This window comes from Neodiprion fabricii, chromosome 5 (genome assembly GCF_021155785.1).
Source record: "Neodiprion fabricii isolate iyNeoFabr1 chromosome 5, iyNeoFabr1.1, whole genome shotgun sequence".
In the NCBI taxonomy this organism is placed as follows: Eukaryota; Metazoa; Arthropoda; class Insecta; order Hymenoptera; family Diprionidae; genus Neodiprion; species Neodiprion fabricii.
The window spans coordinates 2,515,908-2,540,652 of NC_060243.1; the positions used below are offsets into that span (position 1 = coordinate 2,515,908).

Below are 24,745 nucleotides of genomic sequence, written 5' to 3' on the forward strand. Positions count from 1 at the left end.
CGAGGCATTGTGCAGATCACGTGAGAAAAACGTAACACGAATCCGTGACTAGCTTTGTCTGTGTTTCTACACTTATATATTATGCAAAAAAAAAAAAAAAAACATCGACGTAGATAAATTCAATGCGAGAAGAAGAAAAAGAGGAATAAGAAAAGAGGTATTGAAGTGCCTTACATATATATATATATATATATATATAACATTCTATTGTGTATTATTTTATATATTCTATAGACCGTCGTCGTCTTGACCGAAATATTATACACACACAGAGACACGGAATTTAATGGGCACACTTCTGTTGGTTAGCATATTCGGAATGATCCAAATATACTACGACAACACATTGCGTCGATGTTTGTTGTTGTTGTTGTTGTTGTTGTTGTTGCTGTTATGGGTCATCTTGTTACCCATCATTCCACTCTGTGCATTGTAGGGTGGTAGAATTTTGTCTCACTTCTCGTCCTCCTTTCTTCGTTGAAGAGGTTTCGTTGTTCTTGCTTTGCATCTTTTTTTTTTTCATTTTCTTAATTTTTTGTTTTCTCCTTCCTGCAGAAGTAGATGAATTTTGGAAAACAATCGGTCGGTGATACTGACACTAATGTAAATGTTGAATAACGTAGAATATAACAAACAAACGAACGATCGTAAATCAGGTGTTATACGTGTAATAAATATTTTAATACAAAGTGTTATCCCACCTATCTACCTGTAACATACATATATATATATATCATGTACGTACATAACCTAAACAAGAATGAATAATACAAGAAAAAGAAAGAAAAAAAAAAAATATAGCGACTCTCAGCGGTGAGAAATAAATTACAGATTCATTCGTTGAAAACAATTATATTTGCACAAAAAAAAAAAACACCCCGCTGCTCCGTGTATATGCGTATATACCTATTGAAAAGAGTAATGGAATAGAAAACAAAAAAGAAAAAAGAAAAAAAAAACCGGTAAGAGGCAATAGAAAAAAAAAAAAGAAAAATACCGAAAGAGCGAAAGAGGATAATCCGCAGACGACATGCAGTTTAGTTAGCTGTTACACGAGCGTACTATAAACGTAATAAACACGTCACGACGACGACGACGACCAAGTTACGAAGTTTAGCAAACATCACGCAAAATGAACACGACTCGCGTTCACGGCGTACTCGAAATGTTTTCGACGTTATTATTTCATGTTATAATTATTATTATTGTTACTCATTTCCATTACGTACGGATATTGTACGATGTGTACAGTACGAGAGGCACAGTCAGCTAAAAACCGATCATAATCGTCGATGACAAGTTACGGTTTCGAATTCATGAACAACAATAATAATGATAATAATATAATAATACTTAATACACATTCAAGCTAAATCATCCTTGCCTAATACTTAAGACACGTAATTGGTTCGCCAAGGAGAAAATCCTCTCGAAACTCTAGAGATCGTTGAGAGAAAGATGTATTTATTAGATAAACAAAAATATATTCATCACCGGAATCAATATCTCTTCGTCGCATTTTCTTTGAAAGCAAAGTATATAAAAAAAAAAATCCAACAATAATGATAATAAGAATAATAATAATTGGTCTAACGACGCTGAGAGTTAATGTGTCACACGATACGGTTGAACCAGGTACAATTGTACAGGTATATGTGTATGTGTATATATTGGGAGAATCTCTTGAAACTTGAAAATGAACCGCGCGTGCGCCGAATGATCAAATCTGATTGGTCGGCGAAACGTTCCCGCGGCGATATTCTCGTCCGCGACGCAGGCGGGCCAACCTACGCAAAATGTCTGCGTTTGAATTTTCAAAGAGCGCAAGCGTCGAGTTCCGACCGTTCTTCGAAGAATCGACTTTCCGCCCCGACGACAAATGCTTCCGAAACCTTTCCGAGTCGCCGTCTCGATTCTTCGAGATCCTAACCTCGAAAATTCGTAGGAACCGCGTCGCCGGCGGAAAGAGTTTGACGGCTGAAAACTCGGGTTGGCCAGCCTGCGCGAACAGCCGATAAAACTCGCGCCTGCGCGGTTCGTTTTCAACTTTCAACAGATTCTCCCGGTATTTGTAATCTATACATACATATGTATATATATGAATATCGTTGAGAATTGTAAACAAGAAATATGCGATAGGACTACAGGGCGAATACCTAATATAACCCAACATGAATTCCTCGAGCTTGTATGTTCCTACACGTATACGTACCTACGGTACGGAACATCACACTGTTATGGACTGGCACCTAATTATGCCACTGTGTCAGTAACAGTACACCGGCCGTTATAAAAGAGACCCGCAGCACGTCAAGAGGATGAGGATGACGATGATGATAAGAGAACCTCAGGTACGAAGACTTTTGACCCCTTCTTCTTCTTCATCTCATTCTTCTCATGCTTTTTATTCATATTCTTATTCTTATTCTTCTCAAGGGAAGAAGGCGGAAAACACGTGCCGACTGACATGCACTGCAAATCCATGCCGCGTTACGGTGCGCAACCGTTTCGCATGATCGTGCATTGTAATATGGCTACGTCCGTCATTGTCGAAGAAAAACAAGAAGATTTCATACCGCAGAGTCGAGAGAGATGAACCACCTACGTGAAATAGAAAATAAAGTACGAACGAATAATGTGGGGGAAGAAAAAACAATCGAACGGTTTTGCCAGAATTTTTCTTATTTTTGTGTAATGAGAAAAAAACGAAATTAAGAAAAAGAAAAAGACGAAGAAAATATACAGTGCACGTCGTCGATAACAACAACAACAATAACAATGTACCACACGATCTGTAAAATCGTGTAGGTACATACATCATCATCATCATCATCATCATCATGCGTATTATACGCGAGAAAAGTTGTGTAAACGCGAATAGGTTTATAAACAAATAAGTGAACACCAGTTTATTACGGACGGTTGCTCAAACAAATGTTCGTACGTCAGAACGAATTTTTGAGAATTCTTTCAGATACTCAAATTTTACGGCACAAAAAGACATGTTGGCTTTCAAAGATCACAAGTGATACAGAATTTACTTGAACCGTGTTATTTTTATGAAAAATATATACGTATAAAGGACGGTGTGAAATCTCTTAATGTTATCATTATAAGCTCAAGTTTTAACAGGCGTATTTTTATATCCAAATGAAACTTTTGAACATGTTTCAAAGAAGAAGAAAAAAAAAATTGTATGTATGTATATATATATATACACAAACGATGATGGTGACGAGCGAAGGAAGAAGAAGAAAAAGAAGAAGAAGAAGAAGATGGGAAAAGGAAAGGAAAGAAAGGGAAGGGAAGGGAAGGGAAGGAACGTTCACGGATGTCAATGCCCCAGGGAGTCTAGTAGCGGGTTACAGGAATAGAACAGGGACACCCTACGACGCAATGCGGAGGCATACCTATAAAACGGTTGGTTGGTTGGGAAACATGGGGCGGGGTCGAAGTTCCGAATTTGAAACAATCCGAAAGCGACTAATTCCGAATTATTTGCTGGCGAAGATTGGGGTAAAGAAATCAAACTTTGAAGAAAAAGCAAAGTTTCGAATGGTCCGGAATCATTTCGTACCGTTGTCCTTTTTTTTTTTCAACTTGTTGCACATTGCTCAGCGCCAAAACAAGTACACCCCAAAATTAAAGAATGGTAACCATACCTACCGATGACGCGCATTTCTTCTCCAACGCATGCTTAAAACAGTAAACTTTTTCCCTTCTTCCAACTAGTCAAGACCACGCTTCGAGTGCAATTGAATCAATTATAATTTTCCATACTCGATATATACATAATCCCATTGCAAGAATCATACCATTACCCCTTCTCTGACACACGGGGTCAATTTGACCTTTTGTCCCTTAGGTTGAATTTTGGTTAAAAAAAAAATTCAAAAATATACTTAAAAAATTCCTTGATATTGTCTACAGAATTGAAATGCAAGACGTATAAAATTTGGGTTAAAAAATATATATATATATGTATAAAACAATTTTCAACTATGGAAAAGTGAGCATTCGATGAAAAATTCATCCGGGTGAAAATGATCCGGGTTGTCAACGAATGGTGAACCAATTGTAAGCATTAAAATATTTAACTTGACTATTTCCGCAACCGATGTTCACAACCTTTTATGTACACGTATTGTTCTATTTTTTTTTTTTCGTTTACCCAACACACACACACAATTAGGTATATAATAGGTGTAAACGAGATAAAATATCTATAGGATAATTGTTAATATACCGTGTCTAGTGACGTAGTTTCGCAATCCATAGTACAACAAACATCACATCAATATATATATACACACATCTCTAATCTACAATATTGAATGAAATTTCGCGTTCACCTCAAATCTTATCTTATCCTGCACGATTCGCTTGTCGTGTGTATGTGTAACTTACAATATGAAGTACCGTGTAACAAGAACCGAGGCGAAGTTATCTAAAATTTTAACAACGCCCAAGTTTTATGCGTAAGACAAATTTTCAGAAACGGCGTCAAATTGTCGTTAATTTTTTGTGATCGATAGATCGATTTAACAACGATCATGAAACAACGCCGGGGATCCGAATCAGCTGCAATTTTCATTTTATCCCACAATTTTTATAACAATATGAACGGAAATATGATTTTCCGAAAAGTTGCCGTATTTCTTTTATTGTTAGTTATGTTTTGTGTTTTTTTTTTTTTTTTCATTATATTATTTATTTAATATTTATATAATATTACATTAATATATGCACGGTAAGAATGAAAATGGAAACAAGAGTGGGAGGAAAAAAAAACGAAAAAAAATTAAATTCGAACAAGATTAAAATATCATTTTTGCAACTTTGCGATACAAGTAGATAATCGTGCCGTAATCACCGATAATCAGTAAGCAGACGCTCAAAGTTCCAAAAGTACGATAATGAGAAAATTTAAGAATCTGAAACATCGAAATTTCAAATAACCGAAGAATCTCAGTTCCGTGAATTTCTGGCCAGGTGAAATTTCACCGCTTTGATCTTTCTTCGTTTTTAATTCATCGATACTTCTACTGTGCGAGTATATTTTAATATTCGCAACTTTACTCCGTCGAAACTTAATATTCCCGCAATTTTCCTCTATCGTAACATTACTTTTCGGAATCTCGCATTTCGCAACATCGAGCCGTCGTCGTCGGTTTTCCGACCATTCGAAACTTTCGTTCTTTCTTCAAAGTTGGATTTCTATGCCACAATTTTCGCCACCAGATAATCTCGGAATTAGTCACTTCCGGAACATGTCAATTTCGGAACTTCAACCACTCCTCTTTAATCCTTCTCTCTTCGTATACCCCAACTAACTACACCTGCAGCCGCAATAGCAGCAGCAGCAGCTTAGCTATATATATATATATTACACATATATGTATAGCTGTATATATATATATATGTATATAGCGAGCAGGCAATCAACGACCAAGAGGCACACAGGTAGGAACATCCTGTCCATCAAGGACGCCTTCTATGCCTCCGGGGCTTCCAGTCTCTCCTTCTCCTTTTCTCTCCTCTTCTCATCTCACTCTCGTCGATATAAAATTTAATTCATACATACCTACGTGTGTCATTACGTACATAACCCATTATACTAGGAAATCCCTCTCGTACATATGTGAATTTTCTTATTACATACGGAATTCCAGCTACTAAAAACTATGACCAAGACGATGACGATGACGATGGACGATGACGTTCGTGACGACAACGGTTTCGACACCACGTGACGGTCACAAATTTTTTTTCGCGCGCGCAGTTGTAACGTACACGTATACATGTATATGTATGTCAGACGGTTGTGTATGTTGATGCAAGGAAAAAAAAAAAAAGTTTCTACGCAAACAAATATCTTGCCTCTCCCTCCACCCCCGCCCTGAAATAAAAAAAAAACACGCGAAAAAAAAAATAAATAAATAAAAGAAATAAAAATGACCTGAAATCTTTCCAATCTCTGCTTCGTGAGCGAGAAAATAAGCTCGGGAAAAAAAAAGAAAAGAAAGAAAAAAAAAAACGCGGTACCAGCAAAATCACAAGTTTATTAACCGTTTATTATTTATACGTGCGAAAGAAAAAGGCAGAAACAGATAAAGTGTATATAAAGCTTGGATACATATACCGTTGAATGTATCTCTCTCTCTCTCTCTCTCTTTATTGATGTTAACAAGCTTCTTTACGACGACGAAGATGAGAAAAATTTAAAAGGTGGATCCATGACCATTATTTATTACGTTTCAACGTATGATTATAAAATTACGTCTTCGAACGAAGACACGGAGTTCAATTGGTAATTAAATGATATACATACGTACATAATCGAATCATCATACCCCTTCCCTCCTGTCATCTCGACAAGGAAGCGACGATGTTAATGATGATACAAAACAACGAGAACGCGATCGTCTATCCCGTTTATTTATTACAAATCCGACGCATCGTTTTTAACGTTGTACGCATTATATCATACATACGGTATAATACATACACCAGAGTCGATTTCAAGTTTCTCTTGAAAGATTTCATTGGAATCGGATCAACGAAATTCTTCTCCTCATTTTTTATCAATATCATTTTTTTTGTACAGAATTATTGTAGTAATTAATAACGTGAACATGTTGCAATAATTTTAATCCTTGAAAGAGAGAAAAAAGAGAGAGAGAGAGAGAGAGAGAGACAGTAAAAGAAAATAGAAATCAAAAAATCAAAGATATAAAAACTCGCGGTAAGATAATAAAATAACGTCGAAACGTGATTTTATTGTTCTTGTGTTTTTCAATTTTCATTTCAACAACAACAAAAATAATAATAATCGGCAATAAAATGATGCGTAGCTTTGTACAGCGTATATACATATAGTATTACAGACTCACGGTATGGGGGTTGGGTATATATATATATACGTAGGTACGTACACGGTATTAGATTACGACGTTTTATGGATGACTATATGTGGGTACGTAATGTTTACAGTATATGAGATGATGCACGAGGCGAGGTAGAGTTAGGAGAAAAGAAAAGAGAAGAAGAGCAAAAAGAGAAAAAAAAAACAAAGCAATGTATTTAAATAAAGTAGTAATAATAATGATAACAACCACAACAACAATAACAGTAACGCAAAGAATATCGACAACGATATTATCGTACTAATAAACGAATCGCGTGGGTTGTAGCGCAAAAATGAAACTTAATAATCTTCTTCAATTTGTTATATACAATAATCTCGACGATGATCGATTAGATTTTACTCTTCCATTTTTCTACATTCTATTTTTTCACCCTCGAACCGATGATCGTACACACCTGTATACCTATGAAGATTGATTGTATCGAATTTTTCAATCTCAATTTCATTGTTTTACGTTGCGCAATATGCGTAAAAATAATAAAATGCTTGCGAGCAAGCCAATATCTCTTTCTCTTTTCATCTTTCTTTCTTTGTTCGTCTCTTTATCGAAAATGACGAAGAGATGTGACATTTTGTAAAAGGTATGCGACAGATTCGAAGGGGGGATAAATGCCGAGAATCTTGCGTGGCGTTTACACGTCTTAACCTTCTCGTCTCGTCTCGTCTCTTCCTTAAATGACTAAACCCTTCCATAACCCCGTATAAAGAGATCTGCTCCCGCTGCTGTTGCTGCTGCTGCTTCTTCTACAACGTCTATCTATCTCTGGAGAAACGGACGCTTCAGAATGGATGAAAGAAAGATCGATCGAAGGACCCCATTCAAGAATCTTCTTCTCGATGTATTCTAAGAATTTGTTATGTTATTTACCGTGGTTCTTTTTACCGTTTAAACATACCTAAACGCATTACTCGCTTTCTAATGAAATTATCTTAATTATTATATTTCACTACGCAGGCGAGACATCAAGTACGTACACATATACCGGCAGAATCTCTTGAAACTTGAAAACGAACCGCGCGTGCGCCGAATGATCGAATTTCATTGGTCGGCGAAACGTTCCCGCGGCGATATTCTCGTCCGCGACGCAGGCGGGCCAACCTACGCAAAATGTCTGCGTTTGAATTTTCAAAGAGCGCAAGCGTCGAGTTCCGACCGTTCTTCGAAGAATCGACTTTCCGCCCCGACGACAAATGCTTCCGAAACCTTTCCGAGTCGCCGTCTCGATTCTTCGAGATCCTAACCTCGAAAATTCGTAGGAACCGCGTCGCCGGCGGAAAGAGTTTGACGGCTGAAAACTCGGGTTGGCCAGCCTGCGCGAACAGCCGATAAAACTCGCGCGTGCGCGGTTCGTTTTCAACTTTCGAGAGAGTGTATAAATTGTTTGGTGATATTACAAATCCACTTGATGATAATACAATCAATACTCATTTGTTATGACAGTAGTTGCTATCATTATTACAGAAATTAGGAATCAGAAAAACAAAAATATGAGGATTAAATTCCTGTGCATGCATCATAATTATTATCGTTGCATGCATCATTATTTCCATTTGCTCGGCGTTGTATGGATATTCGAGAAAAGTTTCAAGTACCGCTTGACTGGCTTATAAATTCTAACATCAAGCCGCCGAAAAGCTAGCGTTAAGCCTCCCATTCTGGGACGACCTATTATTGGCAACGATGCTCGCACCGGATGTTACGATTCAATACGCTTCGCGCCATGTCTCTCTCTCTCTCTCTCTCTTTTTCACTCGAAGAAGAAGAAGAAGAAGAATAAGAAGACGAAGCATATATAAGAGAAAGAATCAGACGCAGCTCCTCTCTGCTCGTGCCGTGCAAACGGATTATATGTATACATATATACGTATATGTATTGTGTGTATGTGTATATATATATATATATATATATCTATACACATCCTGCGTTTATATAGGGGAGATTCCACGTGCCAACGAGTGAAAACCCTCGCAGCGAAACTCGACGATTTTTAAAGAACGACCGTGATCATCATCATCGTCACCGTCATCATTAATTTAAAGAAAAAGGTAAAGGAAAGGTAAAGGAAATCTGCACGACCACGTTTGTCCGAGAATTTTTCGCAACGCTTTAAATATTTTTTACGCTGTGTAAAATATTGTAGAAGATCTCTGAGAAAAGAGATGATTATCGGTAACGATGATCCGTACAGCGTTCTCTCTCCCTCTCTCTCTCTCTCTCTCTCTATCTTTCTCGCAGCACAGCGATGCGTAATACCTACTACTTCGAAAATCATGAAATCATTCTATACATATATTACCTACAGAAAAGATTCGTCATTCGTTTGGTATTTATTATTCTTCTTATAGTGTATAGAATAAAGTGGGGGGGGGGGGGGGGGGGGGGGAAGCGAAGCAAATGATTCTAGACCAGAGAGATAACATCAATACCTTTTATATAAATTGAAGAAAATTAGAAAAAAGCAAAGGAAACTTGCAACCTACTCTGTCTAATTCGCTTCAACGCGTCTTTCTATTATTGTTCTTTGTTTATTTATTTTTTAAATCTTTATAAACGCCCGTAAATAATTGTTAGAACGTTTCGATCCGCGGAATTGAAAAAGTAGAAAGAAATCGTTTTGCACCAATTGTAAAATAACGTGAAAGTTTCGCGATGTTTCATTATTACTATCATTATTATTATTATATTTATTATCATTATGTGTAAAGATAGATATCACTAGGCAGAGAAAAAAAATATCACAGAACAGTAACTGATCGATCGATTTATCGATCCGTTTCCCTTGTATATAATATATATTATACGCTGAGAAAAATATCATCGCGATAAATTTATTATGGCTTTTACTTTATAATCGACCGAGAACAAATATAAATATGGTATATAAATATTATGACTTGCAGAAAGAAACGTACTTTTTTTCCGAACTTTAGCTATGCTTCGTAAATTCAGTTAATCGCTAACTTTCGGAAATGGTATTGTTTATATTCTAATTATTGATGTGTTTTTTAATTCAAATTTATATATATATATATAATTATTGGATTCAGAATTATTTGACGAGAAAAGTGATAGAGTTTTATCTGAGCAAAATTGCCGTCACCCTGTACATAAAATATACATATATATACATGTGTGTGTATAATGAATATTCTGTCGTATAGTTATTGCGGGATGATCAGAATAACCGCAAGAAGAATTCGAAGGCGCGATAGGCGATTCTACTAAGAAGTAAAGGAGGAATGAAAGAATGAAAAAAATAAAAAAATAAAAAGAAACAACAGGTATAAACGCGAATTGAGATCTGAATGACAAGTAGCGTTAATTAAGTGGCGCTTGACTAAAATATCGAGGTATTCGAGAGATGCTGACTGACTGACTGACTGACTGTGATTCGGTTTTCGCGGTTCCTTATTCCGCAATGCATACCAACGTTAAACACGCATCGTACGTTGTGTTACATACAAATTCATTCCGCGTTACGTTTACGCTTGTCAATGAAATGAAAACCGCAGATGCAGGTAACAAGGATACACTCTCCATTGTTACATGTACTTCTACTCTTAATTTCCCTGACCAATTTGGATAAATTGCTCGTAACGATTTCATAAAAATATCCCTACTTTACATGTAATCTTTTTTTTTTTTTGTTTTTCATGAAATTACGAACCGTCGCTTGGGTCGCAAAATCGTTCGTAAGGTAATATTTAGGAATATTGAAAGTTTGAAGAGAACTTTCCAGCCGATGGTAAAGAAAACTTGTATTCCACCTAGTTTCACGGAGGAGGATTCTACGCCTAAATCACATTTTATCATTCTCTTACGTCGTCGGCACACGTACAACGTACGTAGGGGTTTATATCTTAAAATATTTACATAAACACGTGTTCGCGTGTATAAATGTGAACGTTGGTATAAAAAGGCCAAGAGCCAGCAAGCCAGTTCCTTTGCTGTTGCTGCTGTTGCTGCACTTTCTAAAAAAGGATCTAATTTATCACTGCAGGTGCGGCGGCACGCGGTGAACTTCTTCTTCATAACCGCTCGCTTCTTCTTCTTCGTCTTTTCGACTTTTCGAGCGAGGTACGGATAAGTGAAGATAATAATTTAGGCGAAAATTTTTAACCAAAGTTCGACACGTTCGATCCCACGTTGAGCAAACCCAACAGTTACATTATACCGTGCTGTCAAGTAAAAAATTTATAACAAATTCGAGAATATTTCCAAGACATCTTCAGGTTATTCAAGAAAATTCGGGAAAAATAAAAATACACGAATGCAAAGGGCGACGCAGAGATTTTATACATATAGTATATATACACACACGTTGTTTCCACTACAAACTGTTAGCAGGGAAAAACGAAAAACGCGATTCGATGCATGAATCAACTTGATAAAAACACTTGCTCGGTGAACGCAAATAAATACTTAATTCGCAGCAAACTTTAAAAATAGTATATTTCCATTTCGAAGATAGTATCCAGGACTTTTTAAGGATAAGAAAAATATACATTTCTGTGTCAATAATCTTTTTCTCCCTCTCTTTCCGTACACTTTTTCAATGTCTCATAATATTTCCCCCAATCCAAACAAACATAAAACAAAAATTCTACCTCCTCTTTGCTGCAGCTCCGGTATACCTTATACCTAATAAGTGTGCGTGTGCGTATGTATGCAAGCTTTCGGCTCGAGATACAGTTTTGTCCGACGGATTGAGTATGGGAAGGAATAGAAATAGGCGAACCAATGTAAGCCAGCTAAGCCAGGCTCTACCTATTCTAGATATTACGTATAGTCGAGGCAGTGAGAAACGCGTGCTACACGCAGAGACAGAGGTTGACAGATGTTAAGCGCGTTCACGACTCGGATTGCTAAGTTCGTGCGTACGTGTAAATTGAATGAAATTAAATTAATTCAAAGTTAAATGTATGAGGAACGAACTCGTAGAAACGGACCTTTCGAAGCGAATCATCGGTAGAAACAAAATTTGTAGAACCGATCTGTGTGAAACCGTACACTCAACAATGCATGTTCAGAATAACTCGTTACTTTTCGAACATTCGGAAGTTTCGTCTTAAATTCGATAAACAATGGGTAAACAAAACAAACACATACTTTTAAAATCCAACTCCTTAAGAATCGTTCAGAAATTTGCAGAGTAATGATTTTTTCTCCCCAATATTTCGTTACGTCAACATCACTAACTAACACAACGGCTGTGTTATTCACCCAATTTCAAACTTCAACCATCGCACAAGAATTAAACCGTAAAGGAACCAATGAAGACAATCGAATCAGAGTGAGGGGGGAGGTCGGGGGATCGTTTCATACCATGTCTATCATTATCGCATTATTGCTATTATTATTACCATTATTATTATCCAAAAATCGTTATTTTCGGACCGATTGTCCGAATCGCGAAGTGAAAAATTATGTATAACGTAGTTTATCATAGTCGGGAGAGAATTATATATATCTCTCTCTCTCTTCTGTCGAGTTTCTCCTCTCAGCAGCGGCGGCCAAGTGCCGAGAGAAGAGAAGAGGAAAGAAGAGAAGAGAGCGGTGTAATAAGGGGAAGGAGGGGGGGGGGGGGAGGAGGAGGAGGAGGAGGAGGAGACTAAACTTACCCTGTTGCATTCCAGCGCCTCGGCGGTGTGTTCCTCCTTCTGCTTGAAGCAGCTGCTACACTTGCTTTTATTGAAGATATTCGGCGCAAACTTCCGACATTCCGATGCTGTCCCGGTGGTGTTGCTTCCCACCCTCGCGTTTGATATTGAGCCCGATCCAACCGTCGACATTTCAATATTTATCGTACCTTTTTTTAATTATTTATTTACTTATTTTTTTTTTTTTTTTGTTTACTTTCTCTCTCTCTCTCTCTCGATCTCTCTTTTGTTTAGAAATATTTTTATACGCTCCTCGAAACGAATAAGAGATGACAGATATGGAGAGAAAGAGGCACTTGCAACAAGATTATTATCTTCACTGTTTCAACAAAAACAACAACAACAACAACAACAAAAACACAACACCAACAACAACACAACAACAAACGATCAACAACAAAAACAATAACAATAATAATAAACTTGAAACACAAATATATTATACATCGGTTATGGTGGAAAAACTTATTTTACGCGTAAGGATCTCTCGTTGTCACTGCTGCGCAAGTCACTGTCACGAAAAACTATGGTGTTTAGTGAAATTATCATAATTCGTTGCCGAACGCGAAACAACGCGGACTCGACGTGTGATTTTGAACTTTGTTGCATACGCGAACGTAGGAAACAGTTTTCTATCAACGTTCTTCGTATCTCGTCGCTTGGTTATCGTTCGTCGCGCACATCGAGATCACCAAAACGAGAAATTTTGGGGCGGGTTATATTAATTGTAGCACGTGCCGAGATCGCGGAGGAGGGATATTGTATGTCGGATCGAGGCGATTCGCAATTGTCACTCAAAACTTCGCCGAACGACGGCCAACTTCACGGTGCCCCGGGCGGCCGATGAGATGACGACGCTCACTTGTTTCCCCGACCTTGCAGGGCGGCTGCTGCAGCCCACTCTGTAGGCACACAGGTACCGTTCCTATCCGTTAACCGAGACCACGACGAAGACAACAACCAACGAACGAACGAAAGCCTGGCCGCTCCGACTCGGCTACACGCCCAGGGAATTTGACTCGATGCCGTTGTTGTTGTTGTTGTTGTTGGTGTTGTTGTTGTTGTTGCTGACGACGACGATGCTGGTGTTCGTCGCCGATTCGATGCGACGGCGACGATTATCGCGTAGTTATTTACAACTGGCTTAGAGAGTATCGAGTTACCGTTAAGTCTCTCCAGATATGGCGATACCGGGACTCGAAGAGACAGGGACTAGACTCTCTTCCCGGAGCAACCAGCACCAGCAGCACCCGTTTATTCGATTACCCGCACTTCGAACTCCCCCCCAGGGGGAAAAGCGCCAACTTTCACACTGTACGGTTTCTTATTCTTCACCTTCTTCTTCTTCTTCTTCTCTTCTTAGCTCCGCCAAATATCTCACTCACACGGCGCGACGGCAAGAAACAACCGACTGGCGACTGTGACGATACCGAGTCTCGGGCTGTTTTGTTCGTATGCAGGGCAGTACCGTTGGCACGCGCACGTGCCGATTGATTAAATGCGGAGCACGATTTATGCCTCGCGATTACCTGCCAAAGACGCGGCTCTCAGGCTCTGGAGCCTCTGTGTCACGGCTGATCGGCGGTTGTTCGCCTTTATTAACGAGGCGCGTCGAGTTATTCAAGGATGAGGTATTGTCGGTTTGCTCTTAGCCGTCTTCGGTACTCGATTCTTGACCCGGCCGGTTACTTGAGCGATAAATTCCGGGCATTTTTATAACACCGCGACGACGATACCACTCCTCCATTGCGAAACCACGAACGACCGAACTTCCATCTGTCCTTATTTACTCGACACTGCTTCGGTACCGGCAGCGACACACCGATTTGCTCCGAGTCTCGGCCGCGCCACGAACCGAATCTAACGCGGAGTCTTCATCCGCCGGACAAAATAGTCCGCGCTCCTCCGCCCTGAAAGGCCCGCCATTTTCAAATCGAGACGCGATACTTGGACGTGCGATTTCGCAGTTTCCTTAAGTGGAAACGCCGTTTGGCAATGGGAAAAGCCGCCGCAAATACGTCTTGCCACAGTTTCGAATCCCGTTGCGTTCTAGAGAGTTTCAAAACTGTCTTGTTGCGTACGTGCGCGGGATGGAAAAGATGCGCACGTGACGGGATCGCGGGTGAGCGAATTATAAACCATGGTTCAGTACGGGACGTTTGCGTCTCTGTAAGACAGTGTATCTATGTCATAAAAAAAGGTATTGAATAAGTACGTGCGCTTCGCATTCAATATCGGAAAATCGTCGTTACTTTTTCAGCTTTCAAATCCCGCGCCGCGAGTCAAATCAGCAATCAATTACCGCCAGCTGATTCGAGCTTCCGGTTTGTTTCCCGATGTTTACTTCCGTTCCGTATTGTTCCATCGGTCCCGCTGTTTACGAAGAGACAGAAAAGATGGTAGATGAAGGGGGTGACAGGTTTGTAGTTACAATTATTTATATTTTTATCGCTATAACCAATCGGAATATCTCGGTCGCATTTTCCCGGAACATTTCGAATAATCGCGTGTATTTTTCACCGCAAATCATAGAATTTTACACGCTAAAACAACATTACGGAGTAAATGAAGTCGCGGCACGATACTCTGATATCGTAATCGACTGTTTTCATATTTAAAAAAAATTAAGCTTCGCAGTCCCGTAGCCAAGACATTCGTTAAATCGGAGACAGAAATCGTCGGTCATTCAAAATTGTCGAAAGTTCGAAAAGCGACGTGATTCGGGGCGTACGATAACCGTCCAATTGGTCCTGCAGCTCTTTTTTTCCATTGCACATTAAAACGAATTTATGAATGAATAAACATTTCGCAATCACTCCTAACGCTACAGTATCGTTTCCACTGTCGGGCCTGAGCCCAGATCGAATAACAACTAGCAATTGGCATCTCACATTTGTTATGTAACACCGACAGCATCGGTAGTGTATATGTATGTACGTAGTGTCCTGTAATTTGATGGTTAATCAGGCGTGTGTTATCTTTTCTTATTGCTTGCCGTACTGCTTTGTATATCATTTTCGCCGTTAACATTTTTCAGAGATGACTCTGCAAAGGTTGCCATTATCAGGGAGGTTTACGATGGTGAGAACGCGCACGAGACCTTCGAGTACGAGCTAGAAAGAGCTCTGGAATCTGAGTGTAATTTAATCGTCATCGAGCCATCCAAGCTAGGAGACGAGACATCCAGATGGATCGCCGTCGGCAATTGTCTCCATAAGACCGCCGCTCTTTCCGGTCTAGGAGCCATAGTCACAGGTTCGTCGTTTCCATTACAATCAGAGAAAATAAGTCCAGGAAAATCGGGAAGGCTGACGACCCGATGATTGTGTTAATTTTATTCCAAGGTGGCATATTTTACCTCCGAACTTCTCAAAAATGTATTATATAACTGTAATTTTGACACGAATCACATATTATTTATATTAACGACCTACAGGCTTAATTTGGGGAGATCGACCGTATCTTTGTGGTCCGCTGGGTTTCGCATCTGTGATAAGTTGCGGTTTATACACGGTGTCTTGGCAGTTCGACCCTTGCTGTCAGTACCAGGTTGAAACAGACACAAGTAAATTGCCACATGTGGAATTGTTGGCGGTGTTGGGTCCGTCGTCTCCAACTTTTTTGGTCAGGCGAGACGATACAAGGCGAAGAATCCTTCACACAACGATAACGCTTACAGCTCTGGGCATAAGCGGTTGGAGATTGTACCAAGCTTTTCAATGAGGTTGTTTCCTTTCAGTTATTCTCATTTCTTCGGTTTTTTTTTTTTCCTTAATCCTCCTCCGCGCGAACCTCACCAGCTATCATTCATCGCCAAATCAGGTGAGGCTAGGAGGATAAGCCGCGCAGCTTCGATATGTGCGACAGTAGTGAGATACAAATTAGGCTAACCTCAGATACGTTAGATAAATACAGATATTTAAATTTATTTTCCGACCGTTGATCAACTGGCATCGTACACGAGGTCCTCTTCGTCGCAACAACGGTCTTATTCAATATTACAATTGATTTTAAGTATCAATTATAACACTCAAAGTGGTTTATAAAAAAAAAACAATACAACTTCTCTCTACCACAAAACTGCAGCAAGTGATGATGCAGTGTGATTGGGGGGGGGGGGGAATAAAACTTCACATTGAGAAAAGTTGAAAATGTTTAGTTGCAAAAAAAAACAGCTTGCGAATAAGCTTACAAAGTCGGATGATGTTCGACGATTGAGACGACAAAAAAAAAAAAAATATGTACAAGACAAAGATAAAGCAAAGAAAACAGAATATATATTGAGGGCATGTACGTTTAGTTTGTAAATAATTTAGCTAGAATATGCTGTAATGACTATACTTATAGGTTTTCTTTAAAATTTGCCATTGATTCATTTTTTCCAATATTTTTACGCGACGTTCTACTCCCTTTAAAATATAATGAGTTCTCAATTGTCATCGCGAATCCTTCTTTTAAATAAAAGAAATTATGCAACAAATCATCTGAAAATCGTATTAAAGTTCTGTTCAAACCACACACACGCACACTATTATAGAAAAAATGTACAAGCTACATGATTCCAATTCGAATGAGATTGTAGTATCACTTTTATTTTTACAGTACGTACTCGCATAAACAGGAGGTATTCTTCACGCCTCTTCGATTTTTATTCATATTTGTTTCCTACTTGGATCAGTTAGCATTTCACGCGCGTTTTATAATTTTCTTGTTTTATTTTTCTCTCTTACTATTCACGCATTGCAAACAGCGTGTACTAAGATTGTAGAAACAAAACCGTTCTTGTTATCTACAACGAAAATATCAAATGATAAATGTTTAAATTAACCAACTCTTTGCAAACAATAAATCACGAGGATATATCTCAACGTGTTATTAGATTTGCAGACATGCGACTTTGCAGCTATAGATAAAGTGCTAATAACATACTAAAGAATATTCGTCACAAAAAATAAATACTATTGATAGCTAATGGTGGAGAACCAATCTGGCAAGAGAGTTTGACAAGCTTATCGGAAAGCAATATGAAACTCGAGTCTATCTCGAACAAAAAATACCCTAAAAAATTTTGGGATTGGAATACAAGCACAGTTGATTGTAATTTTTTTTTCTTTGTTTCTAACTATGTGCAATGAATAAGGATACGAGCACATTGAAGAATAGTATTCAAAATATATAACAATATAAAGCCACGCAAGAAAACTGTACGAATGGGTGGCTGAATTGTTGTGAATTTCACGAGTCTTTCTGAATATTATTCTATAGAATCTTTCAAAAAGTTATCCAGTCAAGCTGAATTCTGTTATCCCTATACTATCTGGCATTGAATATAACACTCTTTCTTTTCTCTGTAACTATGAACAGATTTTCCTCTGCTTAAAAAAACTGCATTTTGAAGGACATATTTGTTGACGATATATCTGCTTTAATTTGAATGGGTTTTGACAGTCGCAATTAATTTGCTTGCATTTATTTTATCAATAGAAAATGTTTCCATATAACTTCTCCTCATTCTCCTCAGTGAAATAAATCAAGAGTTCCTGAATGAGTCTAATATTTGCTAATGTCTAGCATTGATAATTGCCTTTAACCTCATCCCAAAACTGAATAAGATATCCGTTATACCATATCAAATTGCCAAATATTATCTGTTTTTTTTTCAAGCGATGGTCGCCAATGGTGCGTCAATTTTTATAGAAATGTAAACTGTTTTAGCCCGATAATTAGTGAAAATAATTTAAAAAATAAGAAAGCAAGAAAAAATTCGCGGGTCCATAGTCTTAACGTGTACATAAAATGTAAACATGCCCTATTAATTTGGGGCCTGTGTCATAATAATTATAATAATAAAATATAGTTTTAAATAGTACACGTTGTGTTTTGATTGCCAACTGACAAAAAATACGGAAGTGTATTAGACAAATTGCATGAATGTGGTTCAAGGCGCTTGATGGTTACAGTAAAGAATTTTCATTGCAAAAAATAAAAACGTAAACGATATTAATTTATATAATATTTACATTCCTTCGAATCTTTCTTTTATCCTAATACTGTGTATAAAAAATTTCATTTACTAATTGTACGAATCTGAATGACTAACGCAGTTACGAGTTTTCCATCATTCGACGTCGGATACTATACACAGATAGAATTCTTGAAGCAGTTCACCTCCATGTAAAGCTATTCTTTCTCTTGGCCTATCTTTCGAGTTTTTTATTAATTCGATTCTCAGAACCATCGTTGCATTTTCAATAATTGTGTGTCACAATTTTGATCCAATTTCTTGCATTATTGCAGAAAATTCAATTGTTTATGACTACTTATCTTTTGCCACCGTCTTGGCCCGTTTTCTCATGAGCCAAAAATACACAGAAGGAAGAACCGAGCGCAGAAGGATTGCAGCTTTTGGCACAAACGTAGCAACTGTAACTTCACTCGCCTCTCTAAGCAACGCTTTCAACACTTGTTCGGCAACGTATTCCGGTGTAAAACCTTCCTCTGTACTTTTGTCCATTACTATATGAAATAATCATGTCAGTACACAGCTATCACCTTGACTCGTTCTCCGTACAATAATACCGATATTCATGCTCACCTCCATAAGTATCACCACTCCCTGTTATTGCGTTCAGTGAAAGGGATGTCTTTACGTATCCGGGACTTACAACTGTTATTTTGATGTTTTGCTCGGCCAGTTCGGCTCGTGTTGTGTCGCACCATGCTTGCAACGCATGCTTTGAGGCAGCGTACGCCGATCTGCACGGCAATTGTACAGTTATTCAATGCTCATGTACTCAGCGAGATTTGTGGAAACATAATAAAATGTTTCTTTTATTTCTTCTGCTTTGTATAGTATTTATCTTACCTGTAAGGTATCGCAATTCGGCCTTGAACACTGCTGACAAACACGACATGTCCAGATCGTCTTTCCAGCATACAAGGCAAGACAGCTGCAAATAGTTGTTGTCAGTTATGAGGTTTTGTGTAAATCAGGTACTGATAAACATCAAATTTAGCAGAGGGTAAAGCTCACCCTTAGTCAAAGCAATTTGGCCAAAATAATTGCAAAGCATGACTTTGATGTCAATGTCGACATTGGTATTGATCACTTCTCCTCTGTACGAAATCCCTGCATTATTTATCAATATATCTATTTGAGGATAAATTTTCAACACCTTCTGTACCTCCAATGGTACATCATTTAGGTTTGTTATATCCAGTTGAAGAACCACTGGCGGGTGAGTGGGAACTGTCTGAAATGAATGTTTTCATTCAGGTATCAAATGAAAAACAAAAAGAAAACAAAGTTGGCAGAGACATAGAGCTAAGTGTGGGCGAACTGTCAAGCAAATGTCTAATTATTGAACCTATGATGCTCGGCGTTTTTAAAAATTGTTCATAGGATAAATCCGACTTGATGTATTTCTTAAAATGACAATTCAATATGTATTTGAAGAACATTGTAATTGTTTTCTAAAGCGATGTCACCGGTGTGACATCGTAGATGACAAGGCAAACGCAACGTCGAAAACTTACGGGGTGCGTGTTGATCAGCGCAACCTTGACTCTTTCGAGTTCTTCTCTTCGTCGGGATGCTAAAATTAGGCGACAACCGCATTTGTAGAAACTGTGCGCCAAGGCTTCTCCGAGTCCCGAACTAGCACCAGTGATCAAAACAACCTGAAAACGAGAAACAACAATTATTCGCGAGCCGATCGCAAACCGCGATTCTTCGGTTTACCTTTCCCGCCAATCTGGCCTTCCGACGATTCTGCCTTACAGTGTCGTAAAGGTGATATAATAACCATGGAAAAGTCACGGGGATACAGCCGATGCCGAATAACCACCACAACACGTGCCACCCGACGGACTGCTCGGCTTGCTTCATGACTTGACGGTCAGAAATGTGAGGACGGAGGCAGAAAGGTTACGTTCGACTCGCGCCGTGAGAAGTTAGCCGATTGAGTCGATATTGTGACGTTCGAAACAAAGGCGAGATTCGATCTTAAAACAATTGGCACATATTCGCGTCAACTTTGTGGCCAACTTCGCGCGGTACAGTAAACTTATTTCCCAACAGTTTTGGCGTTAATAATAATAATTTCGGATAAAACGTTCGTCCGAGGGATGTTCGAGAAGCGTAATTACGACGCGCTGGTGATAGAAATGTTTAGAATACACCTGCCAAACGTATCGGTTTGTCGTTAGCTCCGCGCGTGAAGTGTCCGAAGTGTGCAACCTAACGTAGCGTGTGGGGTAAAACTAGGTGTGCAACGCTGCGGCTGTGTTCAAACTGAACGATCCAGAGGTTTGCCCGATATGATCGAACGCTGGGAATGACAACAGCCGGGCAATACCTACTCGAGTACTCCTCGTTATATAATGGAGACACCGGGAAACGAGCAATATGTCGCTTTTCCACTGTCAACGAACATGCACGAGACGATCATATCCCACGAGGAGATATGCGAGCCCGTCGTAGAGGACTGCGTTCTCCCGGAAGTCACCGTCACGGAGGTCGTCGACGGGACGGGCGGCACCGGGTCGGCGGAGGTCGAGGCGGCTGTCGAAATCCTCACTGAGAACTCGGACGACGCCGAGGACGGCGACGGGACCGCGGTATACCCGATATACATAAAGCAGGAGGAACAGCAACAGCAGTACACCTCGGGCGACGACGAGTCGATGGCGGTCGAGGCGCTTCGCCAGCTTGGTGGGATGTATCCTTGTTTCAACAACGACAAAAAGATACCATGCCCGAATTGCGCGCACCTCTTTACTCAGGTCGAGATGGCCAAGCATCACTCGACCTGCGCCTCCGTCAAGCTCTCATGCACCACCTGCGGTGAACGGTTCGAGCGTAAGATTGATCTCAACAACCACATGGTCTGTCACCAGGTCGATCGACCCCACGCTTGCCGGATCTGCGGCAATCTCTTCAGGTCCAAGGCGAACCTTCAGTCGCACATGGCGCAGGTATTGTTATTAATGTCAATCTGATAAACAACTTCAACCTATAGTGAATTTCAAAAGTGTTTATCTCGCTCCATTTATTACAATAAGCATACACGTTCCCGCTAGCATACGGCATCCTGTCTCAACGACGTCTCTCCCCTTTCCCCTATATAGCTATTGCACAGGTATCATCGCTTATGTATCTAATATGAATGTATTGTATATGTAACAGGTACACCAGACGGAAAGACCGCACAAGTGCAACATATGCAATTCCAACTTTCAGAGGCCATCCAGCCTCTCAAACCACATGAAGATACACACATATGTCGCTGGCCGAGCTATTATGCAAACTTCGTTAACCAATAACAGTGTTACTCAGGTCACTGCTGAGCCATTCCGAAAATGGCCCGAGAACAACAGTAACTCCGAAACGCCGGCCACCTCCGTCCCATCTTCGTCCGTTTCGACGATACCCAACTACGAAGTGTCCCAGGTTCACTGGTCGATTCCGAGTTACAATTTCAGTAACGATCAACCAGGAGTAGCCGGTTTGACCAATCAACAGGACAAGATGGATACGCTTCAGGAGTTTGCCGTAATGCCGAGCGGAGAAGTAGCCCAGTTCGAATACACGCAGCAAAACACCATTACCAACCAGATAAACCACCAGTATAACTTATCAATGAATTCCTTTAGCAGCCAGGATGGAAGCATGGTAAAAATTGAGTCACTTCCGTACCACGGAGAGCCGAGGCGAAGCTATGTGGAGGTCGAATTGACTGAGACGACTCAGCAGCACACGTGCAGCCACTGCGGAATGAACTTTGCCAGAGCATCGGCGCTCGCCTTCCACGAGAAGATTCATACAAGCAAAAATTGGACTATGCCGGTGGAGTGTGAGTACTGCGACAAGCAGTTTCAGGACAGCAGCTGTCTGGCGACGCACCAGACAACCTGTGCCAAGAAAGTGATGAGAAATAACACTGAACACGGGCTGCCCAGCAAGTGGGGCAAGCACGCATGTGCCGATTGTGGAAAAAAGTTCACAACTAAGCAGAAGATGTTCAGGCACCAGTGGATTCATAGAAAGAAAACTCACTCCTGCGAGGTGTGCGGCACTCAGTTTGAGAAGCAGCAGGAACTCGACGAGCACAGACTCTCCGCTCACCCCGGTGACTCTGCCTTCACCTGCAGCGAGTGCGGCAAGAGCTTTGTATCTAGGCAAGGGCTCTGGGAACATGCAAGAACGCACGCTGGAAGCCCCGCTCACTTTCACTGCGACGTTTGTTCCAAGACGTTCTCATCCAGGCAGGGATATCTCATTCATCACCGCACTCATACCGGGGAACGACCCTATGGGTGCAAATTCTGTTGGAAAGCGTTCAGAGATGGAGGAACATTGAGAAAACATGAACGGATCCATACAGGAGAGAGACCGCACGTTTGTCCACTGTGCTCAAGGGCCTTTAATCAGAAAGTTGTGCTCAGAGAACACGTCAGATGGGTTCATGCTGCTGGAAAAAATGAGACTGAGGTAACTGGACCCCCATTCAGGTGTCCTCTGTGCGGCGCTTTGAATCAGGATAGGGACGAACTCTGTGCCCACATCGTTAAACATTCAGACCAAATGATAGCCCAGGCTAAAGCAAAGACGAACAACAACGCGTTGAAGTCAAAACCTGCGAAGAAGAAATCCAAGACTCCGGCGAGTTCTGGATCTTCATCTTCTTCTCTGGGAAAACAGATCACCGGTAGCGGCCGATCGATATCAAGGATGGAACAGAACGAAGCTCTGCTTTCTATTTCAGACGTTTCTACCAAAACCACAGACAGCTTACCGCAGTTTATGGCAGTTGGAAAATCAAGCGACACGGTGCTCCTGATCACAGCGGCGAAGCGAAGCGAAGCTTTGCGACTTATTTCGGAGGTTAAACCAAATGATTTACATTTGATATCACAAGGTAAGCAAGGTGAGAACCATCTGCACATACCTCAGATTAATCATAGAGAAACTCTCGGACTAAATGCCGAGGACAAACAGGGATGCAGCGTCCGTATGGCTTCGGCTGAACGACAAACCGCTAGTTCTACACCCAGGCAAAACGAAGGTAGCGGGATGCACCTGATGACCTCTTCGAAACAAGGAGATGGCAGTGTGCATCTAGTTTCGCCAAACAAACAAAACAATACTTTGCATCTGATATCCAAACAAAATGAATCTCTACCAGTACTGACTATACCAAATCCCCAAAATCATGACAATTTTTCCAGTCAAATCGAACAGATAAGCAATATTGATATGCCAATGAACATGGTAACTCATCATTCAACGTCATCCTCGACCACTCAGCATCCAGGAGAACGAGTCAAAGCTGAGGTTGCTACTTCGGTTGATGAATCTTTGATCCAAGATGGAGGTGCGCAGTCGACTTCCTCCCACGTTCAGTACCAGCAGCATCATCAGCATCGAGAAAGTGACGATGGACAAGAATCGGCCTGCGGTATGTGCGGCGAAGAATTTACAAATAAAAACTCTTTAATGGAACACGTGAAAATTCACATTTAATTCGTGTGCTTCCGTAATGTCCGGAAAAAAAAAATTTGTGATATCAGGACACTACGGTTTAATCGCATGATTGTTATTACGTATTTACAAGAATAGTAGTACAGTTTCTCTATTTAGTTTAGTCGCACAGTACATTACAGAAATTGATGTCACATCGAAAATAAATTTGTATCTAAAAATATTGGATTTGTTGATAATTATTAGTGTATCAAGAGTCAATTTCAATGTTTTCAGCATTACATTGAGAATTTTAGATTAATACGAAACCCTTGCAGCAGATGCAACTAAACGAAATAGACAAACTGTACGAGAATTGAATGGCCTGAAATAATATGATTCTACTTGTAAATCTATGAAAATCATCAGAAATTTCTGTTTTTTTATTTCCATATATTTTTCTTTTTTGCTTTCAGACGTTGGTAGCTATCAACGCTAGGTAAACTGTGATACCGACTATTTTATCTCATGCTTACAACAACGCTAACAAAACGTCTACTGCCGTCGGCACTTACCACATATTTGATTAATTTTAAAAAGAAAAGAAAAACACATTCAGTTCTAATAATAATAAGCGTCTTTCAACAAAAACATTTGTTATCCCTCTACTTACTGATTTTAGTTCAAAATTGTT

The 24,745-nt window shown here is 39.9% G+C and overlaps 4 protein-coding genes across 7 annotated transcripts in view; 2 read left to right on the top strand and 2 right to left on the bottom strand.

Annotated features, from left to right (window-relative positions):
- The window catches only part of LOC124183529 (protein outspread), a 68,187-nt gene extending 53,771 nt beyond the window's left edge, over positions 1-14,416 (bottom strand). For 2 of the 3 annotated variants that reach the window (XM_046572154.1, XM_046572155.1), the window contains exon 1: positions 12,552-14,413. In XM_046572154.1, the coding sequence (XP_046428110.1) occupies positions 12,552-12,722 (171 nt within the window). In that variant the 5' untranslated portion in view covers positions 12,723-14,413. Of the gene's footprint in view, positions 1-12,551 lie in introns of all 3 variants that reach the window. The other variant, XM_046572156.1, reaches the window with a different exon arrangement.
- Positions 14,417-14,915: 499 nt separating this feature from the next.
- LOC124183553 (transmembrane protein 11 homolog, mitochondrial) lies at positions 14,916-16,697 on the top strand. The gene is made up of 3 exons (XM_046572191.1): positions 14,916-15,009; positions 15,628-15,845; positions 16,027-16,697. The coding sequence occupies exons 1-3, from the start codon at positions 14,927-14,929 to the stop codon at positions 16,311-16,313; spliced, it is 588 nt and encodes a 195-aa protein (XP_046428147.1). The 5' UTR covers positions 14,916-14,926; the 3' UTR covers positions 16,314-16,697.
- Positions 16,698-16,977: 280 nt separating this feature from the next.
- On the bottom strand, positions 16,978-20,478 carry LOC124183547 (dehydrogenase/reductase SDR family protein 7-like). Its single transcript, XM_046572181.1, has 6 exons — positions 20,332-20,478; positions 20,127-20,270; positions 19,624-19,843; positions 19,456-19,540; positions 19,186-19,346; positions 16,978-19,106 (listed from the first exon to the last, which is right to left on the bottom strand). Exons 1-6 carry the CDS (start codon positions 20,476-20,478, stop codon positions 18,907-18,909), a joined length of 957 nt encoding a protein of 318 aa, XP_046428137.1. The 3' UTR covers positions 16,978-18,906.
- A 478-nt stretch (positions 20,479-20,956) lies between these two features.
- Positions 20,957-24,644, top strand: LOC124183534 (zinc finger protein 595-like). 2 transcript variants are annotated; one of them, XM_046572165.1, is made up of 3 exons: positions 20,957-21,566; positions 21,778-24,049; positions 24,528-24,644. In XM_046572165.1, exons 1-3 carry the CDS (start codon positions 20,973-20,975, stop codon positions 24,548-24,550), a joined length of 2,889 nt encoding a protein of 962 aa, XP_046428121.1. In that variant the 5' UTR covers positions 20,957-20,972; the 3' UTR covers positions 24,551-24,644. The 2 variants fall into 2 exon arrangements, with proteins under 2 accessions (XP_046428121.1, XP_046428120.1); XM_046572164.1 differs by lacking the exon at positions 24,528-24,644 and having other exon boundaries at positions 21,778-24,521.
- The last annotated feature ends 101 nt before the right edge of the window (positions 24,645-24,745 follow it).

What these genes read in the sequence shown, in the direction of transcription:
- LOC124183553 (XM_046572191.1), top strand. Translation starts at nt 14,927, where the DNA reads ATGTTTACTTCCGTTCCGTATTGTTCCATCGGTCCCGCTGTTTACGAA. An exon ending in GTAGATGAAGGGGGTGACAG is followed by an intron (nt 15,010 to 15,627) that starts GTTTGTAGTTAC and finishes AACATTTTTCAG; the next exon opens with AGATGACTCTGCAAAGGTTG. An exon ending in TCTAGGAGCCATAGTCACAG is followed by an intron (nt 15,846 to 16,026) that starts GTTCGTCGTTTC and finishes AACGACCTACAG; the next exon opens with GCTTAATTTGGGGAGATCGA.
- LOC124183534 (XM_046572164.1), top strand. Translation starts at nt 20,973, where the DNA reads ATGGAGACACCGGGAAACGAGCAATATGTCGCTTTTCCACTGTCAACG. An exon ending in TTCAGTCGCACATGGCGCAG is followed by an intron (nt 21,567 to 21,777) that starts GTATTGTTATTA and finishes TATATGTAACAG; the next exon opens with GTACACCAGACGGAAAGACC.
- LOC124183547 (XM_046572181.1), bottom strand. Translation starts at nt 20,478, where the DNA reads ATGAAGCAAGCCGAGCAGTCCGTCGGGTGGCACGTGTTGTGGTGGTTA. An exon ending in AGGCCAGATTGGCGGGAAAG is followed by an intron (nt 20,271 to 20,331) that starts GTAAACCGAAGA and finishes TCTCGTTTTCAG; the next exon opens with GTTGTTTTGATCACTGGTGC. An exon ending in CGCTGATCAACACGCACCCC is followed by an intron (nt 19,844 to 20,126) that starts GTAAGTTTTCGA and finishes CATTCATTTCAG; the next exon opens with ACAGTTCCCACTCACCCGCC.